Raw genomic sequence first — 14,955 nt, 5'->3', positions numbered from 1 at the left:
TCTGTTCTTGCTGAGATTCCACAATTTGTATTGAATAAACCCTCCCCAGATTGCTGCAAGCTTTGGTTAATTTCCAGAGCTCTGAAAATGTTCGTTAAGACCTTTTCTGTCAGTTTTCTCATTGCTTTTATGTAGAAAAAAATTTTCAGAGACCTTTCCTTTGCCACTTTCACTGACATAATCCCAGAGGGTTTTAAAAATGTGAAAGTGTTTTCACTCTTTAAAGGGCATAACTGTGTTTTGATTAGCCTGGCCACCTGGCAGGAGGTCTTGTATCCAGGGGAATTCTAGATTAGCTAGTCAGAGATTGAACTTGTCAGAGAGGGGAGGACCCTTCTGTGGGCTATAGGAAGAAGTCCAGGGGAGCAGGGAGAAAATAGCATCCAGAGATGGCCAGGAAGGGTGTAAGGCAGGAACACGGTTCAGCACAACGGCCAGAGGGCAGCAGGCCCAGCGCTGATGTTCTAGATGTGTGTCCCCATGCTCCATCCATCTCGGTTCTTGGTACCTCAGACACAGGGGACTCTCAGTGCTGACCCAGTGCCTGCCCAGATAGGACCTGAAGGTAGCTGATTCCTGGAGCCTCTCTAGCACCATCAGGCTGTGGTTGCTGGCTTCCTATCTGAAAGGTCCTTCTGCACCTCCGGTCAGTGCCTAGGTGGACATTCCCAGTGCTCATTCAGCTGCTTGCTGGGATTTAATTACTCATCTGAGCTCAGAGAACTTTTGTGGTGTGGAATATGCTTCCTTTCTTAAGTTCTCCCTGAAGACACATGATGGTGTCACACAACAAATCTCAAAGTCTGAGCTATGGGACTGTCCTTCTATGATGCCATGTTGATTGGAGGCAACAGTAAGTGAAGGTAGTGGCAGATCTGGACTTGATGACTGATGTTTGACAGGGGTTGGGGAATGGGTAGGTCCCTGGTTTATTACCCTTAGAATCAGAAAGATTTGAGAAACATGAACTTGAATCTGCCCATTCTCACAAGGTCAACAAGGTCTCCAAAGAGCAAGGGACATGATTTTCTGTAAAGTCTGGGATGTTTCCAGTCTTTGATTGGCCTTTTTGTCTCCCTGTGGCCTTGGACAAGTCATTCGCACAACCCCAAGGCCTCGGTATCTCATCTGTGGAATGGAAGAGTTGGACTAGTCCCTAAAGACCTCAACAATGAAAGTGTATGTACTTTTTATTTGAGGGGGTAGGTGTTCTTCAGTCCGGGTAGCCCCGTTCTTTTTCCTTCTCACAGCCAGTATTTCGTAAATCTTTTCTTTTCTTTCTTTTTCTTTTTTTTGAGACAGGGTCTTGCTTTGTCACCCAGGCTGGAGTGCAGTGGCGTGAACATGGCTCACTGCACCCTTGACCTTCAGGTCTCAAGTGATCATCCTGCCGCGGTCCCTCAAGTAGCTGGGACTACGGTCACATGTCACCGTGCCTGGCTAATTTTTCTTTTTTTCTTTCTCTCTCTCTTTCTGTCTTTTTTTTTTTTTTTTTTGTAGAGATGGGATCTCCCTATGTTGCCCAGGCTGATCTCAAACTCCTGAGCTCAAGTGATTCACCTGCTCAGGCTTCCCAAAGTGCTGGGATTACAGGCATGAGCCACTGCGCCTGGTCTCATAAAACTTATCTGCATACACAGACTCAACTTCCTTACCTCCCCTCCTCTTCTCAGTTCCTTAAACTCAGGCTTCTTCCTCCAGCAATATGACTCCCACCCAGGATATCAAGAAGCTGCTGCTTACTTACAATTCCAGTGACCCTTTCTCGATGCTTGTCCTTCTCAAACCCTCAGCAGTGAACACTTTGCACCAGTTTGCCCTTTTCATTTCGTACTTAGTCATTTTTTGTCCTGCTCTTACTTAGAGAATTGACAAAAGGTCAGTATGACTGCATGCAAGGAAGCAAAAAATAGGCAGTAGGTGACTTTCGTACCGTCGGTTTCCTGGATGGATCCAGGAAGAGTAGCCACAGTCAAGGGCATACTTTGTCTGCTGGAATCAGTTCATCCTCCCAGATCCCCAGGTACCCTTGGCTGCTCAGCCTGACACCTGGACACACACCTCACCCATGCCCTCGCCCACATCCTTCCAGATCCACCTCCTGAACATCTTTCAAATCTGCCATTTTCTTCTTTTCTTTCCAACTTTTATTTTACATTCAAGGGGTACATGTTTTACATGGGTAAACCATGTGTTGTGGGGGTTTGTTGTACAGATAATTGTGTCATCCAGGTAATCACCATTGTACCCATAGGTAGTTTTTCAATCCTCACTCTCCTCCCACCTTCTACCCTCAGATAGGTCTGGTGTGCGTGATTTCCTTCTTTGTGTCCATGTGTACTCGATGTTTAGCTCCCACTTGTGAGTGAGAACATGAGATGCTTGGTTTTCTGTTCCCGCTTTGATTCTCTTAGGATAATGGCCTCCAGCTGCATCCATTTTGTTGCAAAGGCTATGATCTCTCACTTTTTTTTTTTTTTGGAGAAGAAGTCTTGCTCTGTCGTCCAGGCTGGAGTGCAGTAGTGCGATCTCGGCTCACTGCAATCTCCATCTCACGGGTTCAAGCTATTCTCCTGCCTCAGCCTCTTGAGTAGCTCAGATTACAGGTGTGTGCCACCATGCCCAGCTAATTTTTGTAGTTTTAGTAGAGATGAGATTTCACCACGTATGATCTCATTTTTTTTATAGCTGTTTAGTATTCCATGGTATATATGTACCATAGTTTCTTTATCCAGTCCACCATTGATGGGCATCTAGGTTAATTCTATGTCTTTGCTATTGTGAATAGTGCTGCAATGAATGTGTGTGTGTCTTTTTGGTAGAAGGATTTACATTCCTTTGGGTATATGCCCAGTAATGGGATTGCCAGGTCGAATGGTAGGTCCATTTTAAGTTCTTTAAAAAATCTCCAGACTGCTTTCCACAGTGGCTGAGCTAGTTTACATTCCCACCAGCAGTATAAGCATTCCTTTTCTCTGCAACCTTGTCGGCATCTGATATTTTTTTTACCTTTTAATAATAGCTGTTCTGACTGGTGTGAGATGGTATCTTATTGTGTGTTTTTAAAAATTAAATTTAATTTTTTTTTGACAGGGTCTCACTTTGTCACCCAGGCTGGAGTGCAGTAGCACAATCTTGTGGAGTGGCACTGTAACCTCCACCGCCTGGGCTCAAGCAATTCTCCCACCTCAGCCTCTCGAGTAGCTGGGACCACAGGCACATGCCACGACCCCTGGCTAATTTTTGTATTTTTAGTAGAGATAGGGTTTTGCCATGCCAGTCAGGCTGGTCTTGAACTTCTGCCCTTAAGTGATCCGCCCATCTTGGCCTCCCAAAGTGTTGGGATTATAGACGTGAGTCACCGCCCCTGGACTTCATTGTAGTTTTAATTTGCATTTCCCTAATACAAATCTGCCATTTTCATTCCTGGTGTGGCAAGCTTGTGTGTCATTAACTGTACCTGGAGTATTATATCTACCCTGAACGTCTTATCCCCCCTTTCTAAGGATGCCTGGGAAAGACTTCTGAAATCCACACACACTTGAACACCTCCCTGACCTGCTCAAGACTATTCAGATCTACGAAGTAGGTGCCAAACTCTGTGCCATGGCCCCAATCACCCAGGCCAGGGCTCTTTCCAACCCAGGAGCCCTCAAGTGATGGTGAAGGATGACAAAGTCCCTGATGCAGAAGAAGCCATTTTATTAGGTGAGGCACGTGGGATGTTACACACACCTGGTGGGAAAGGAGAGGGAGCAGGTTCCTCGGAGAGAAGGCGACTGTGTCATCTTCCAGCACATGGGTCAGTCATCTGTGAGCACTGAGAAGCTGGACCAGAGGGAATGGATTAAGCAGCAAGAAATAGTTCTGTTGGGGGAAGACCCTAATCGGGATGGAGACTCAAGGTCAGTGAGTGTTACTGGTATTGACTCATCATCAAACTCATGCCTCAAAGGGACAGGAGGAGGCCAAGACCCTGGGAAAGGCATCAGGCCTGGGGTCAGGGCTCCGTGTGCGTGTGTTTGAGTGAGTGTGTGTCTGTGTATCCACGTGTACTTGCGTGTGGTGAGTCTACCGATGTGTGCGTGTGTGAGTATGCTGGTGTGAGAGTGTGTGCATCTGTATCAGTGGCCATGTGTCTGGGCATTTGTGTGTGTGTTTCTCCTGGTAGCTGTGTTGCTGTGCTGCCTGCATCCTTCCACCTGTCAGCTTTTCTGTGGATTTCTCTGTGCATCCCTGTGTGTACCTCTGTAGATGTTTGTCTCTTTCTTTGGATGTCATTGTCCCAAGCTGCCGGCTGCCATCTACCAGGAGAAGAACAGCCAGCCCCCAAAATCCTGGGGTGTGGGGAGGGGCACTTACCAGCTCAGCAGAGGCCAGGCCCCTTCCTGGAAGGCTTAGACCTTGATGACAAACTGTAGTCCGTGGATCAGCATGTCTAGAAAAACAAACAAACAAACAAGCAATAAAAAAACAGACCACAGTCATGATCTCAACGTGAAGGAGTCCACATTCCTAAAGGTGGGGAGCCAGGGAATGGAGGCCTCTGGAGATCCGACTATGTTCAGCATGCTTGGAGGAAGCCAGGCCTCCTTCTACTAACCAGCCCAGCTGTCCTCAGTGTCAGGGCTGAGACAGGAGACACGGTGTCTATCTCAAAATCATCTGGATTATTCCGGGGAAAAAGAAGCCCAAAATGGAGAGAGTTGAGGCCAGCGGGACCTAGTATCCTAGGGTATGCAGGAAAAAAACTCTTTGGGGGAAGTTGCTGCTCCTGCAGAGGGGGACAGAGGGCTGGAAAGCAGGTACTTACTGGCAATGTCATGCACCAGGGTGACGTCCAAGCCACTGAGAACCTCATTGACCAGAGGGCACACCTGGCCAGGGGCAGGGAGGGGAGTTAGGCAGAGCGGCACCCTGGAGCAGCAGAATCCCAAGCGGGGGTTCTCTGGGGAAATTTTCTGTCATTTTTCAGTGTGAAAGTGATTCTAAGCAATCCCACAGATCAATGACCACACATGCACAAGGAGAAACTGGAGGCATGAGGGATGTTGTGAAGGACCCCAAATCACACAAGCCCAGTGTTCACTCTGTGACATCACATCTGATTCTATGTAGAGTGGAGTGCTCTGGTTATAGGAGACACCCAGGCATAGGTTGGAAGACTGTGGCCATAGAAAGCTGGACAGGGAACTTCTCCAACTCAGAACAGGGCCCAATCCTTTTCAGCTTCAGTGTGGACAGGCAGGGCCTGGCCTAGAGCAGAGACTCATCAATGCATTTGGAAAGATGTAAAGAAGAAACATGGACAGATGGATCAATGGACAAATAGATTGATGAATGGAAGTTACTTATCAAATTGAAGGACTCGGACCCACTCAGCCCGGGGCTTTGTTTCAGTGCAAGAAGTTCTAAAACTTGGTTTAGATTGGGGATCCCCACCTTGCCCACTTACCTTGCCCTGAACCAACTCAGGCAGGACTTTATTCAAGATCCCTGTGAGGCTGTCCAGAAGACCTTGAATGGGGAGGGGGCCAAGTCTGAAAGAGAAAAGCCATGGGTGATGCCGGGACCTGGAGTTGGTGTGGAGAAGGCTCCAAAGGGGGCCATTGTGAACCCCACAGTGAACCCCACTGTGAACCCCACAGTCTCAACACTCAGTCACTAAAGCAGAGCTTTGTCCATCCACACCCGTGTGCAGGCCAACAGCAAGGGTCCTATTGAAAGGGAGTTACATTTGTGTACAGCAGTGCACACACAGGTATGTGTAGGATAAACACATGGTTCTCAGAAAAAGCAGGTGTCAATAAGGCTTTGCAGAGTCCATAAACGAATGGATACTACTTAGTATGTAGTTGTCATGAAGATCCAATGAGATGACACATGTGAAGCCCAATGTACGTGCTCATTAAAAGTTAACCACGTGGGCAACTTTTGCAAAATAGGTATGACATAGTCTCCCCATGGGACAGGTAACTGAAATAAGTAACCTAGTTAGGATCCATGTCTATTTTACCCCTTACTGGGACAAAGCACTTTCATACCTATTATCTTGGTAGATTCTATCAATAACTCCAATGCAGTTCCATACTGCAGATAAGTAAGCTTAGAACTAAATTGGAGAAGCACTACCCAAGTTCACATAGGAAGCCCTCGATCCCCATTCCTATGTAACATGCAGGGCTTAAACTCCAATTTCTTGTTGCTAGATCCAGCATAAAATTGGTTATCTTGATCTAAGAAGGGATAAGTGACTACTTATCTATCTATTTATCTATGTATCTATCTATCTAACCATCCATCCATCTATCTGTTCATCCTTCTCTCCATCCACCCAACCAACTAACCATCTGTCAGTCCTTCCATCCATCCATCCATCCATCCATCCATCCATCCATCCATCCATCCATCTTTCCACCCTCCCTCCTTCCCATCCATTTTCCCACCCTTTCAGCCTCTCACTCATCTATTCTGTCATTGTCCCAGCTTTCTAACCATCCATCCAGCATCACACCATGTCATCTCTGGGCAGGAGAAGCTGCTCCTCTGGCCTCACCCATCAAGCAGAGAGATATGCAGGCTTCCAGGGGAATGGGTGCAGTCACCAAGGACCAGGTGGATCCTCTCCTGCTTATCTCTCACGGCTAAGATTTCTGCAGTGATGTTCAGCTTCACAGCCAGCCTCAACAGACTTGCACCAACCAGGGGCCTGCAAAGGAGACAGCCCCACTGGTATCTGGCTCCACTATATTCCAAGGAAGAGGGTTATTTTCTCCTTGCCAAGAATGCTAGCCTCACCTCCCTCCATCTTGCCCGCAGTTGTACTTATCTCATTTTCTAGCAGAAGAAATAAAGGCTCAAGAGGTCAAGTGAGTTTTCCAAGTGACCCAAGGCTGCTCAGCATAGCAGCAAATAAGCTGAAGTTGGAGGCTTAGGTCTGTTAGACTCCAATACCCCTGTTATGGTTACCCATGGTCACCAGGGTCTCCCTTGGTGAGCCATCCTCTCACCCCCTCTTGGGACCCACTCACGTATTCACTTGGAGATTTATGCCGAGAGGGATGGTGACATAGAGATGGTGGCCATCAGGGCTCTGCACAAGGCCAAGTTCCAGCAGCTGGGGGTCAGTGACCTTTATACTGTCCAGGGAGTAATATCGGAGGGGGAAATATTAGCTCCTCTAACTCCAAATCCAGAAACCATCTTTAACTTAACAGTACTCATCCCAGAGGTAGAACTTCCCACCCAGGATAGGGAGATGGGAGGGGAGTCTTGCAGCCTAAGCTACGTGGGTTCTGAGTCACACATCAGGTCTTTTCCGGTTTCTGCCCTGGAACAGATCTGACACACACACAGGACCCTTTCCTCATCTCCAGTCTATGAGGTATTCAGGACAGCAACTGTGTCTGGATTATATTTGCATCCTATATGCCAGCTAAGAGCCTTACAAAGAAAGTGGCTACTTCATATTAATTGATTGTGGATTGATGAGAAGGTGGATAGCAGATATGTGGGTGGATGGTTGGAAGAGTAAGTGATTAGGTAGAAGGATGAATAACTGGATGACGGATTGGTCAGTGGATGAATGAATGATTTGCAGGTGCAACTGGAAGTAAATCTGCACAAACACTTATGGGTAAGAATCACCCACCCTGTCAGGTGGCTGATCACCAATGTTTATCATGGGGATTGAGGAGCAGGAAGTCAGGGAGAGTGCAGAAAGGGTGGAAGGAAGCCTTTCTCCCATTGTCCTATCTTTCCAACCATCCATCCATCATCACACCCTGTTGTCTCCAGGAGAAGCCAGCCCTCTGACCTCACCCACCAAGCAGGGAGGCCATTTGATGGGTGAGGCCATTCACTGAGCCAGCCACTGTGCCAGGTGATTTACACCTTTTCCAGTCCTCCCAACAGACTTTCTCTGTGGGCTCTATAATCTATATTTTACAGATGGAGAAACCAAGCACAGAGAGACAGGGTGTCCTGTCCCAGGTCATCCAACAAGTACATTTGAAAATCGAAGTCAAGAAGTCTGTCTGTCTCTAAGTCAGGGAGTGAGACCCTGGGTGGGTAGGATTTTGGAAATGGTTTGATCCAGTCCTATCCAGGACCCAGGCTCTCCCAGCTCACTGGCATCAAGTTTCCATTCTTGCTTTTTGCTTTGTGAGCTCTTGGGTGTCTCATGGGAAACACCACATTAGACCTTTCCATGGACATCACACTGTTCTTCATCACATTGATATCATCAAGGTGGGAAGGTTACACTCTCACTTACATCAAAGGCCGTCTGTGTTCTAAGGGATTTCACAGGTGGAGAGAAAAAAATGACCACAGTGTAGTGGGAAGAGCCTTGGCTTTGGACTTAGGAAAGTAGAGTGAGAGCCTTACTCACTTGGTATCACTCTAGCAGCGGGAACACAAGCACCTCTGTGCCTTGGTTTTCCCATTTGCAAACTGGAGATTATTAAATTGACCTCAGAGGGTAGTTGTGAGGATTACAGATGATGCTGGGGCCTCAGGACATGCCTAGAACTGAGGGCATTGCTGGTTTGCCAGACTGGAGATGGGTCTCAGAACTGAGTCCTGGCTCCCCCTTCAGGCTGCCACCTCACTGCTTCAGTGCCACTGCCTGGGGCTGGCAGATCTTCACCTGGGGTTCCCTGGTGGAGACCAAAGCTCTATTTTAGGGCAACTTACTCAAAGATGTTCAGGCCAGGGATCACTGATGTCACTTTCCCAAGCAGTCCCCCAAGGAGGCCACCAGAAGTACCTCCTCCAGGGTTCAGGATGTCCAGGAGCGGAAGGTTTTCCAGAATGCCCAACAGGCCCCCAGAGAGCAGGCCATTGCCGAGGGCTGGAAATGGGCATAAGGGTCTCTGGGGGTCAGATCTGACAATTCCAGATCCTCAGGCCCCTTCCCCCATCCAGCCCTGTCCCTCCCCACTTCGCAGGGTTGGACACACTCTATCTCTCTCTCTCTCTCTCTCTCTCTCACACACACACACACACCCCTGAAAGAGGTTGTCACAGACTCACCATTTGTCAAGCTTCCTGCAAGACCTGTGGGACTCAAGGGCAGGGCTGGATTCACAGTCAAGGGCAGGGCCTGGTCCAGGGGCACAGGCAGGCCTCCAAACTGGGCTATGGTCTGGGCTAACAGCCCGTAGAAGACAATGAGGACCCCAGTTTGAAACATCTTTGCTCTTAGTATCTGTGGACAGAATGACAAGTCCAACAGGGCATGGATATCAGAGAGGAATTTATCCACCACCTGCCCCTGCCGCCTGGGGGGTGGGGTTGTCATTCATTTGCTCCCCAGAACACCAGGGGGTCACTAGTAATAGCTAACACTGCTGAACAATTTCTCCTTGCCAGGCAGCAGGCTGACTGCTTTACACAATTTCATCTTCATCACAACCCTAAGACATGGGCACCTGTTACCTGCATTGCACAGGTGAGGGCTGCTGATCAGGGGCCTAAAAAGGAGACAGCCCCACTGGTATCCGGCTCCAGCACATTCCAAGGAAGAGGGTTTTTTCCTCCTTGCCAAGAATCCCAGCCTCACCTCACTCCATCTTGCCCACAGTTCCCTTGTCTGATTTTCCAGTAGGAGAAACCAAGGCTCACAGAGGTCAAGTGAGTTTCCAGTTGGGAGTTTCAAATGTACTGCCATCCCCTCTTGAAACCCACTCATGTACCCGAGTACCACTCATGTACCCAAGTACTCATGGCCTGAGTGTGGGTAACTTTCCCCAAGGTCACAAGTACACAGTGGAGAGAGGATTAGAAGCTAGAGCCAGGTGAACTCTCTGTTAAATTAAGTAACCATCAGATTTATCCTCCAATCAGGCTTGCTTCAATGGCTTGAATCATTGCTGCTCTTCAGACAAAGCAAGTGAGAAGGGTTAAACATGCAAGTGCTGAAGAACTGAGCTGTTTTGCATCATCCCCGTTCAGTCCTTTGGCCTGATGGTTGGTGGATGCCCTTGAAAGTCACACAACATAGGGATCGCATGGCCACAGCCACCATCTCATGCAGACCTGTGTTGGGGAATTCCTGGGGCCATCAGAGTCTTCATTGCATGCAAAGAACCAGGGGACCAAAGAGGGGTAGTGACTTTCCCAAGGTCATAGAATAAATTGATGGTAGAGCTGTGGTTGAAGGCAGGTCTCCCAACCCTCCCCTCACCCAAGACACAAACATGCATTCTATTGTTTTGACACCTTTCTCTTCTTCTTCAAGCTGCCCTAGAGGAATTCTGGGCACTCCCTGAGGTTTGGCTTGCAGACCTCTCACAGGTCTATTTGGCAGCCAGCGAAGTTGTCCAGAGCCAGCACTAGTACCCACACTTTGGAGACAACTGGCGGCTTTGTGCAAAATTCCATCTATTGGCTGACTCAGCTAAAGCTCCATTCTTGTGGTGGAAGGCTTGGAAATGAAAGGTCTTTTGGTCCAAAGAGCCAGTTGTGCCCTTCCTAGAGAGGTAACTTTGACCACGGCCTCTGAATCTCTTTTGGGCAACAGACCCTTTATGAATCCAATGGAAGCTAAAGATCCTAGTCTCAGAAAAATGCATCAAAATGTTTAAAATTGGGAGAAGAATTTTAGGAGGTTTCTGGATCATCTGTATCCACATTGTGGTAACCTCAAGTTAAAACTTTTGCCTTAGGGGCTTTGATTTAGGGCATTAATAGTGCTCATTTTGTATCAATATTACTGGTCTCTTAGGACAGCAGAGCAAATGGCCATTCCCATATTCCTGACCCTGGCCAGGTCTGTTTTTCTTGCATGGCCCCCAGTGAGTGATCTTGAGTACGGTCTGCCTGCCCCACAGTGAGGAGCCTGAGATCCCTGCCGTCAAGGGTAGCAGAGGGGCCGCAGAATGGACAGCTCTTACCTGGACTTCTTAGAGGTCTCAGCAGCTGTCCTGGTCTCCTCTGTCTCCCCCACTCACTTCTGCTGAGGAGGCAGCCTCTTTTATAGTATGGGGACCAGGAAGCGTGTGTTGGGTGATGGGTTTCTAGATAATTGAGAATTCTGCAATCTGGCGGCGTCTTTCAGGGCTCTCCAAAGTAAATAATTGCCAATCACATTAGCAGGTGGGACGGTTAAACTATTTGGTTGACAAGATAAACAGAAAAACCTGAGATGGGATGTTACTCAAGACTTCATGGTTTCCTGACCGGGGCCAAGGTTGGGGACCCACGCTCCCTAGGGAGCTTCGAGCATTGAAAGGAGCAGCCAGTCAGAGTCCAGGAAGGGACCTCAGTCTCATCTGTTGGACTCTTTCCTCTCCTGCTGTAATTTTTTTTGCTCCAATTGTTGGAGGATTCTTTCTCCTAAAGGGTCAAAAGAGACACTGCATCCTACATCTGGGGTGTGTCTCCATTCCAGGGATTCTCCTGCCTCAGCCTCCTGAGTAGCTGAGACTACAGGCGAGTGCCACCACATCCCACAAAGTTTTTGTATTTTTAGTAGAGATGGGGTTTCACCATGTTGGTGAAACACAGTGGGTCTCCTGTTGTCAGAGCCCCTGTTGCACATCAGGAGCTCTCTGTCCTCACAAGAACCCTGAGAGGGAGAGGTTACTGCTCCTCTTTTATAGAGGAGGAAACTGAGATCCAGTGGGGACAAGTGCCCAAAGACCCAGAGAGGATGCAGCACAGTTAGAATGCAACTGACTGGAGAATGAAAACAACAAAAACAGTGCCAACAGCGGACACTGGCCGAGCTCCTGCTATATGCCCAGCCTGCCACGGTGTTCACATGCAGCATCTCACAAAATCCTCCCAGCCCCGTACTCCTATTCTACAAGGGGGAAACTGAGGCTGAGTGTGAGGTGAGCTGTCCAGAGATGCACTGCTGGCCTGGGGTGAGACATCCACACTTGGGTCCTTTCCCCATATCACTGTGCTGAGACGAAGGTGCCTCCCCACACTTGCTGGCCGTTTTGATTTCCTCACTTGTGAACTTTATGCTTTCATGCTTCCCTTTTTATTTTTTAAATTTTCACTTAATTTTTATTCTATTTTATTTTATTTTGAGACAGAGTCTTGCTCTGTCAACCAGGCTTGAGCGCAGTGGTGTGATCTCAGCTCACGACAACCTCCACCTCCCGGATTCAAGCGATTCTCCTGCCTCAGCCTCCTGAGTAGCTGGGACTACAGGCAAGTGCCACCACACCCCACAAAGTTTTTGTATTTTTAGTAGAGACGGGGTTTCACTATGGTGGCCAAGCTGGCCTCGAACTCCTGACCTCAGATGACCCACCTCGGCCTCCCAAAGTGCTGGGCCACTTCTCTTTTATATCCTGGAAAAGACTTTCTGGGTTCCCAGGCCTGGAGGATCCTGTGGCATCCTGGTCTCTATCCTACCCTTTCTTCTACCTTTCCCTAAATGTTAGAGTAATCAGGCATTTATCCCCACCACTTGGGCCCTTGGAGTCTGTTTAACAGATGAAAAGATGAAGACACAGGAAGGCCAAGGTCCTGGACCAGTGAGCGCAGCAAAACCTAACATCTTATAAGCAAAAGTGGAGAGAGAAGGAAGAAATATGCATTTATAAAGCACTGACTGCATGCCAGGTGCTCTCCATATTTGAACTTCATCTTCTTCAGGAGTGGTTGGTATTGTTGTCTCTCATACATTGGATGAGGAGGCTGAGGGTCAGAAGGGGTGACTGCTTCCTGGAGACACACAGCGAGTGAGTGTTGGAGTCAGTTGACCCCACCACCCTCCATGTCTTTCTGAGTCCCTGGTAATCAGTGGGCCATACTGCCTCCCTCACACTAGGCCTTTCCTGGCCTGCTCCACTGCTCTCCAGATTCTGGGTGGTGCCTCCAAGGGTTTGGGGCCGTGGCTTTGACCTTAATTATCCATTCAAGGTACTTGCTGGACTCTGCCCACATCTTGTACATGGCAGTCATCCTCACAGTGGTCCCATCGTATAACTCTTGTGGGTCGGGTCAGGTTGCTACTATCCTTGTGGGGAAACTGAGGCAGATAAGGCAAGGAATTAATAGAGTTTGTGCAGCCAGTTAATGAAAGCTTACACCCTCTGGTTTGAGGTCGGGAGGCTGTGTCTGTATTGTAGCCGAAAGTGGGTGAATTTGGGCTCAAATGGCTCTGGTTCAAATCCTACAACCCTGGGCAAGTCAGTCCAGTCCCCTGAACTTCATTCCGTTTCCTCGCCTGTAAAATTTGGGGAGAATAAAATCCACCTCACAGGGCTATGGGGAGATGATGTCTGGGGAGCTGGTATGAATCACAGTTCATAAACTCGGGCGTCCACACATCTTTCTGATTTATCTGCACTTTACCATTTCAAATGCCATTTTGCTCAGGAACAGAAATGTCCCCATTCCCCCCTGGGGTTTCATGTCTGTGCTAGGGGCTTCATTTGTGCCAAGGGGGCTGCCTGTCCCTGTTTTTGGCTGGCAATACAGAGACAGCCATGTGCCATCTGCTCCTAGACTGCGGAGACACTATACTTCCCTCCTGGTGAAAGGTCCCTTGGGATTTAGCATTTACTTTCAACTCCTTCGCAAGACACAGAATTGTTCTGCTGTTTGCCAGTTCCTTGGGCCTGATACAGGACTGTGAGGGTCTGCCCAAGCCCACCTGCCTGGATCCATCTAGACCTTCCTGTTACCCTTCTCTCCCCGGAGTCTCATCCTCTCTTCTGGCTCAGGCTCTGGGAGGGAGCGTGGACACAGACACCCTCTGTCCCTGGATCCCACACATGTGCCTGGGATTCTGTTCCCTTCCTCCCACGCCCAGGTCTGCCTGGGAGCAGCAAGGGTCTGAGTCACCATCAGAACCCACCAGAACTATGCTCCTTCCAGTTCTCCTGGACCCTCACAATTCACCATCCCAACATAGGGCATTTTCTAGTCTTGTGGGCAGGAAGTTTTGCTTCAACTTCATTATGTGTGTGCTGTTCTCAGACTCTCCTATGTCCTGAGTTTAACAAGTCAAAAGCCAAGACTATAAAAACAAAAAAACTGGCCGGGCGCGGTGGTTCAAGCCTGTAATCCCAGCACTTTGGGAGGCCGAGACAGGCGGATCACAAGGTCAGGAGATCGAGACCATCCTGGCTAACACGGTGAAACCCTGTCTCTACTAAAAAATACAAAAAAACTAGCCGGGCGAGGTGGCGGGCGCCTGTAGTCCCAGCTACTCCGGAGGCTGAGGCAGGAGAATAGCGTGAACCTGGGAGGCGGAGCTTGCAGTGAGCTGAGATCCGGCCACTGCACTCCAGCCTGGGCGACAGAGCAAGACTCCGTCTCAAAACAAAACAAAACAAAAAAACTTACAGTAAAACTGACTTCTTTTAGTGGTATGGTCCTTTGAGTCTTACCACGTATATAGTCAGCCACCATCATAATCAGAGTACAGAACAGTTCCATCCTCCCAAAAAACACTCTAATGGGTCCCTTTACAGCCACACCCTGCCCCCATCTGCTGGCAACCACCTGTTTGTTCTCTGTCACTACCACTACCACTTTATCAAAAACTCAGGCTCCTGAAAGTCAAGAGCCTTGTTTCTGCTTCTGTTGAAACTGCCCTCCCTTGTGGCCACAGGGACTGCATGCTCCATGCCCTGAACCAGGGAAAGGTCTCAAGGCACCAGGAAACAAATGGAAGGACACACCATGAACGTTTTAAGAGGTTAATCCCACACTGGTGACATCAATACCCTCCCCATGTGTTTCTCAGAAACTGTAAGTGGTGCCTTTCCTTCCTACTTCTCAGATTGCAATTGTGTTTGGAAGCCTTTGCTGAGGGTGTTTTGTCAATCAAGAGATCCATATCTGGCCAGGTGTGGTGGCTCACACCTATAATCTCAGCACTTTGGGAGGCCCAGGCGGGTGCATCATTTGAGGTCAGGAGTTTAAGACCAGCCTGGCCAACATGGCGAAACCCCATCTCTACTAAAAATACAATTAGCTGGG

The 14,955-nt window shown here is 48.6% G+C and overlaps 1 protein-coding gene across 3 annotated transcripts; it reads right to left on the bottom strand.

Annotated features, from left to right (window-relative positions):
- Positions 1-3,682: 3,682 nt before the first annotated feature.
- On the bottom strand, positions 3,683-14,015 carry BPIFA1 (BPI fold containing family A member 1). 3 transcript variants are annotated; one of them, XM_010360597.2, is made up of 11 exons: positions 14,006-14,015; positions 12,732-12,735; positions 10,899-10,936; positions 9,037-9,211; positions 8,698-8,854; positions 7,032-7,139; positions 6,557-6,709; positions 5,456-5,540; positions 4,814-4,877; positions 4,363-4,438; positions 3,686-3,828 (listed from the first exon to the last, which is right to left on the bottom strand). In XM_010360597.2, exons 4-10 carry the CDS (start codon positions 9,194-9,196, stop codon positions 4,398-4,400), a joined length of 768 nt encoding a protein of 255 aa, XP_010358899.2. In that variant the 5' UTR covers positions 9,197-9,211; positions 10,899-10,936; positions 12,732-12,735; positions 14,006-14,015; the 3' UTR covers positions 3,686-3,828; positions 4,363-4,397. The 3 variants fall into 3 exon arrangements, with proteins under 3 accessions (XP_010358896.2, XP_010358899.2, XP_010358898.2); XM_010360594.2 differs by lacking the exons at positions 12,732-12,735; positions 14,006-14,015 and having other exon boundaries at positions 3,683-3,883; positions 10,899-10,958; XM_010360596.2 differs by lacking the exons at positions 12,732-12,735; positions 14,006-14,015 and having other exon boundaries at positions 3,686-3,867; positions 10,899-10,958.
- Between the last annotated feature and the right edge of the window lie 940 nt (positions 14,016-14,955).

The sequence above is a fragment of the Rhinopithecus roxellana genome, chromosome 13 (genome assembly GCF_007565055.1).
Source record: "Rhinopithecus roxellana isolate Shanxi Qingling chromosome 13, ASM756505v1, whole genome shotgun sequence".
Classification (NCBI taxonomy): domain Eukaryota; kingdom Metazoa; phylum Chordata; class Mammalia; order Primates; family Cercopithecidae; genus Rhinopithecus; species Rhinopithecus roxellana.
The sequence above is the reverse complement of the archived record's forward strand: the minus strand, read 5'-3'. Positions and strand labels throughout refer to the sequence as shown.